This window comes from Octodon degus, unplaced genomic scaffold (assembly GCF_000260255.1).
Source record: "Octodon degus isolate 3935 unplaced genomic scaffold, OctDeg1.0 scaffold00028, whole genome shotgun sequence".
NCBI classification, from domain to species: domain Eukaryota; kingdom Metazoa; phylum Chordata; class Mammalia; order Rodentia; family Octodontidae; genus Octodon; species Octodon degus.
The window spans coordinates 19,796,683-19,803,127 of NW_004524604.1; the positions used below are offsets into that span (position 1 = coordinate 19,796,683).

At 37.8% G+C, this 6,445-nt stretch overlaps 1 protein-coding gene across 3 annotated transcripts in view; it reads right to left on the bottom strand.

The window, feature by feature from the left end:
• Rasa2 (RAS p21 protein activator 2) overlaps positions 1 to 6,445 on the bottom strand; it is a 138,722-nt gene that overhangs the window by 108,314 nt on the left and 23,963 nt on the right. For 2 of the 3 annotated variants that reach the window (XM_012514273.2, XM_023713004.1), the window contains exon 2: positions 5,553 to 5,656. In XM_012514273.2, the coding sequence (XP_012369727.1) occupies positions 5,553 to 5,656 (104 nt within the window). Of the gene's footprint in view, positions 1 to 5,552; positions 5,657 to 6,445 lie in introns of those variants that run through there. The other variant, XM_023713003.1, reaches the window with a different exon arrangement.

Sequence of the window (6,445 nt, forward strand, 5' to 3'; positions counted from 1 at the left end):
AAAAAAAAAATTAAAAAAAAAGAAAAACATTATAATACACTAGAATTTTATTATAGAGTGGAAACTAAGTTAATACTACAACCTGAAGTAGATCTACTGAAAATTCATGTATATGTATTAACACATGAAGTTTAAAACATGAACAGTTTCAATTAATAAACTATCCTGCATAAAAATATGAATCTTTCCAGCTTTAAAAAATTTAAAGCTCCTGCAAGCAGGTGCAGGGGGCCGGGGGTTCAATGCCGTGCTGGTCCCACTTCTGGGGCACGCTGAGACAGCAATTGAGACTAGGTGTGGTGGCGTGTGTCTGTAATCCCAGCTCTTGGGAGGCTGTAAACAGGTGGATCACTATGAGTCTGATCTAGTAGTGAGACCCTGAACACCCTGTAGACCTTTCCCTAAAAAATACAAAAAATGCATTATATATCATATATGTATGTTCTGGATGCAATCTAATGTGAAGATCAAAATCTTCACATGAACATACAGCAATTTATTTATTTATTTATTTTATTTATTTCGTTTTTTCCCCCCAGAACCGGGGATTGAACTCAGGCCCTTGTGCTTGCCAGGGAAGTGCTTATTCCACTGAGCCATCTCCCCAGCCCCAGCAATTTATATATAGCATTTATCATTCATTCAAATCTTATAGGAAATGGTGCTAGAAAAATATGCTTTAATTTTTTTTTTTTTGGTGAAATTTAAGATAAAAAGGGAAAAATCCCCCACTACTGAAAATACACATTAAAAATAGAATTTAAGGAGGCTGGGGAGATAGCTCGGAGGTCTAAGCACCTGCCTGGTGATTGAAAGGATGTAGGTTCGATCCCTGCTACCACATGTTGTACCAGTACTGGCCCTGTCCACAGAAACCAGGCATGGGAAGCTGAGAAGGGAGGATCACTACAAGTCTGAGCTGTGTAGTGAGACCCTATACTAAATAAATAAAAGGTTAAAAAAAAAAAAGAAAAAAAGAATAGAATTTAAGCACTGACTGAACACCCAATAGTCCTTATATTGTTGAAACAAATTAGGTTAATTCCCAAATCATGTAAATGTTTTAATATGTTTTACCTACAAACTGTGCAAAATTTCTAGTAATTCTCAATATAATACTAGGAATGACACAGGATACAAAATCATGACAGAGTATTTATTATAAATAATAATGATGTTCATAGTTCCAATTAACATTGACTCTACCTAAGATAAAAATAAATTTTAGGGCTGGCAAGATAGCTCAGTGGACTAAGGACCTGCCTAGACAAGCACAGGGACTGCGATTTGATCCCCGGTACCACATGCTATGCCAGCCCCCTAGAACCCTGGGCTCACTAAGCCAGACACCAAGACATCGCTAAGCCAGCCACCAAGACAGGGTGTGGTGGCACACACCTGTAATCCCAGTGCTGGGGAGGCTGAAAACGGGGATCACTATGAGTCTGAGCTGTGTAATGAGACCTTGTACCAAATATATTAAAAACAAAAAAACAAAAAAAAAACAAAAACAAAGGAAAAAACCCTCATGATTCTGATTTTTTTGTTCTGAGATATCATTAGTTAAACTGGCAGGCATTAACTGGAAAAGGTAGGCAGCCCAATATAATACAAAGAACACTGAAAAGACAGAAAATCCAGCACTTATTGAACATCTATCAAGTAGGAGACACAGCCGGTTTTTTTGTTTGTTTTTTGCAGTACCAGGGATCAAACTCAGGACCTTGTGCTTGCTAGGCAGGCATTTATGCCGCCATGCTATATCCCCAGCCCCAGCCTTTCATTTTGTTAATCTTCCTAACAGTCTTAAGAGGTAGAGCGTTGCATCGACTTACAAATGTGAATATGAACATTTAAAAGTGTGCACATTAATAAATGCTAAAGAAAGATTTTGAAACCAATCTGCCTGTTCATGTTCCTTCCAAAACAGACACTAATATTGCAAATTAGTGATAATTTTGTTACTTATTAGCTACATCACTGTGGATGAATTACTGATCTTAAACACTATTCTGCACCTCTGTTCTTAAGATTGTTTCAGTTAGTGTTCATTTTAAAACATTTCATTAGCCATACAATCACCAACTAAAAAAAAGAAAAAAATTTACCCATGGCAAATTTGTCAATAAATCATTTAAAGGGGCTGGTGAGATGACTCAGTGGTCTAAAGCACCTACTTGGAACAGGCTTAGCAAAGCACAGGGACCACGGTTCAATCCCCCAGCACCACATGCCAGCCAGCCCCGCCCCCTGGTGGGCTGAGCAGGCCACACACACAAATAAATAAATAAATAAATAAATAAATAAAATTTTTAAAAAAATCATTTAAAGGTAATGTTTCATTTCTCCACTGTCCTAATAAGTGGCAGAAACTGTGTATGTTAAAAAGCAAACATACACAGCCACCCACACATGCACACATCCACATACTGCATTAGTTCCTTAAAAATCAGACAAGGAGAAGAAAACACAAGAATCTAGGAACTATGTAAACAAAGAAAACACCTTTGTTTTTCTCTAAGTAAAAAAGTATTCTTTGCTTTCTAGAACAACTTTTTCATTTCTTTTTGTTTGAAAATAAATTCTCACTCAACTGCCTAAGTTAACCCTGAATTTGTCATTTTTCTGCTTCAGCCTTCTAATAAGCAGGGATTACAGGTGTGTGCTACCAAACCTGGCCACCTAGCCTCTCTTCCTTTTTTTGATTTTTGTTCTTCAGATTCTGAGAGACAATGTCTCACTATGTAGTCCAAACTGTAGGCTGGCCTCACTCTTCAAAAAATTCTCTTGCCTCCGCTTCCCAAATGCTGGGATAACAAGCATGCACCACCACACCAGGCTTGTTTGTTTTTTGTCGTTTAGAGGCATGGTTTTACCACACGGCCCAAGCTGGCCTCCAACTCTCAGCGACTGTCCTGTTGTAACCTCCCAAATGCTGGGATTACATGCACATGCCACCACACTTGGCTTTTCTTTCTTAAAGTAGGCATTTATAGCTATGATCTTCCCTCCGAGTATCATTTTTATTGTATGTCAAGTTTTCATTCTTTTTGGAGGTTATGAGCAGAATATATTTATTTATTTGCTTGTTTATTTATTTTTATGGGGGGGAGTATGTATTTAGAATTAGCCAGCTGGACTCAGTTTAGATGATCCCAATTTTGTTGGCAACATCCAATGCATCATAATGAGGAGCCAGTCGAACATAAGCCTTCTTCTCTCCATCAGGCCTGATTGGGGTATTGACCTTGGCAACATCAATATACAGCTTCTTTAATTTGGTGCTTACTGGCTTTGACATTCACAATGAACACGGGTTTGTTGTTGTCCTTGATTTTTTTCATGGCCGACTCTGTGGTCAGGGGAACATGATGATGGCATAGTGGTCAAGCTTGTTGCTCCTGGGAGCGCTTTTCTGAGGGTATTTGGGCTGCCTCCAGGGCGCAGTGTCTTGGGATGGCAGAAGGTGGGTGACCTTCATATATTCTTTTTGTGGCTGTGAATGCCTTTCAGCATGGCCTTTTTGGCCTTCAACACTTTTGCTTTGGCTTCAGCTTTGAGAGGGACAGGGGCTTCCTTCTTTGCCTTTGGCGCCATCTTAGTAAAAAAGCTCTCTCCAAGAGCAGAATATATTTACTGAGAGAAAGAAAACTTCTGTCTGAGAGAGGGACAGAAGGAGACTCAAGCAGGTTGCCCTTTAATACAACCTTTAAGCAGCACTTTCTTGCCATTAGTAAATACTGTGTTACTGAGTCCTGTATTTAGATACAACATATTCTTGGAAATTCCAATCTTTTTCTCGTTTCTGCTTGGACACTAGTAACAACTAAAAGAATACATGAAGGGGCCAGGGAGATGGCTCAGTGGAATAAGTGCTTCCCTGGTAAGCGCAAGGGCCTGAGTTCAATCCTTGGTTCTGTCAAAAAACAAAACAAAACAAAAAACAACAAAAAAAAACCCCGAATACATGAAAATAATGACAAGTAGGAATGCCTATTCAAGATAAAGTGGACCAGAGGACTGAATCAGCATATAGTTAACAATGGCGACTCAGAGCCAGTGGCCATCCTTAGAAGCCTTAAGTGTACAGGATTTAGGGAGATGCCTTTTGGTATCTGTGACAGACTGGTATAGCAATAGCCTCCAATAAATGATGCCTCCTGTTATCTCAGAGATAGTCCCCTGCACAGACACTGGCTATGTGACTTACTTTAATTGCCAATGAGACATTAGCAAATGTAATGGAAATACACACTTAATAAATACTTGTGCACTTGTCTTTTCAGAACCCAGAAACCATGTGGAGAGTAAGAACTAGCTAAAAGCACCAAAGCCAGATTATCCAGCACTGGTCAGCTTCCCAGATAACTCATTAGTAAATGCAGGTATCACTTAATAATGATGACTTTTAAATCTATATCTCCAGCTCTTCTGTTGTCTAAACTTCAGATCTGTATTTGTAGCTATCAACTAACACATCTATTACGACATTCCCCAGTAATACAATTTTAACTTGCTTGTAGCCAAAGTCTCTCCTACTCTTTTCACTTCCCATAAAAGTGAATGATCCTCATATTAACTATCTCAGTTAATGACACCCATAGAAAAAACAACACTGGATATTTACTCATAGCAGGATATTTAAGACCCAAAACTTGGAAACATAAACACTTACCAATAACACATTTTAATATAAAGGAGTTTATACAACATATATTTTTGTAAAGTATTAGTGATACACACGGAATATACGATATTAAGTAAAAGAAAAAAGCTGAATACTAACATAGTAACATAAATGTAATATGAATGTATGAAAGAAATATCCCAAATGATTAGCTGCAGTTATTCTTAGGCAGTCACTATGAGCTATTATGAACATGTTAATAGTTTTATAATTAAAAAAAAGAGAAATAATTTTTTATTTTTGGTATGGGAATCAAACTCAGAGCCTCCTGCTGTTAGGAGGTGGGGCCTAGTAAGAGGAGGTGAATCCCAGGGGCACGCCTTTGGAAGGCATCTCTCACCCTGGCTGGTGCTTTCTGCTTCGTAATCACCACAAAGTGAGCAGTTCTGCTCTGCCAAGCCCTTCCTCCACGATATTTCTGCCTTGGAGTCAGTCAACCATAGACCAAAATCCCTGAAACCATGAGCCAAGTAAATCTCTGACCCTTTAAGTTGTCATTTTGAGTATTTTGTCCTGATACCAGACAAGATGAGTAGCATAACATGTACCTACAGAATCTAGATAGCAAGTGATGAACTAAGAAAGGAACATAATGAGTACCAAGGAAAAGGAACCATCAAGCAACGTGGAAACCTATGCAACTAGGGGGCCAGCAAGGGCCTCCCTGAGGAAGTGTCACATAAGCCAAACATAATAAAACAAAAATCAAATTTACAAATGAACACAAAGTTCACTGGTAAGAAAAGGATGAGAAAAAAAGTACTAGAAGTGCTGTGTATACACTATTCTACAGTTTTCAACACTTTAAAGAATGTTTTAATTAGAGAGAATTATGACTAGTACCAAAATAATTACTAGTACTTACCTATACGAAGGTCTCTTTGTAAAACATTCTTATCATAAACATAGAAAGACAAATACTGGAAACTCCTTGGAATTTCAAAATAAAATTCTTCACTAAAAAATGGGCTAGAGAAAAAACAGGAGAAACTTTGTTACTCTAAATAATATCAAGTACTTAAATGATCTACCACTGTAACCAATAATAATAGAACTATTAATACTAAGTATTACCTTCAAATTTCACTTTCAATAAAATAGGCTAAAATACCATAGAAAGAACTTCAAGAACCCCAAAAGAATTCTCCATACTAAGTTTCAGCTAAATCCCACATAAACCAAATTGAATTCAATTTCAATACAGAACATTATACCTCTCCAGAAAGCTCCCTTATGCCTCTCTGCAGTTACCTCCACACTTGTCACAGGCAGACATTAATCTAATTTCTATTACTACAAATTTACTCTATAATTTCATATAAATGAAATCATATACTCAAGTGTCCTGTTTTGTTTTTTTTTAAATCAGTTCCAGTGAAATTTTTCATCTTACTGCATATGTAGTAGTTCATTTGTTTTAACTGCTCTGAAATATTTTACTGTACTCTACACTTCACTCTCACAGTGATGTCACTTGAACTGTTTCTAGTTTGGGCTATTAAAAATAAAGCTGGGACCCTGGGAGATAGCTTAGTAGAATAAGTTCTTGCCTGGAAAGCACAAGGTCCTAAGTTCAATCCCTGGTGCTGCAAAAAAGTAAAAAATATAAAGTTGCTGGCTGGGCATGGTGGGGCACCCCTATAACCTTAGCACTGTAAGGCCAAGTCAGAAAGATCTTGAGGCCAGCCTGGGCTACACAGTGAGTTCAAGGCCAGCCTAAACTACACAACAGAACCCTGTTTCAAAAATAAATAAATA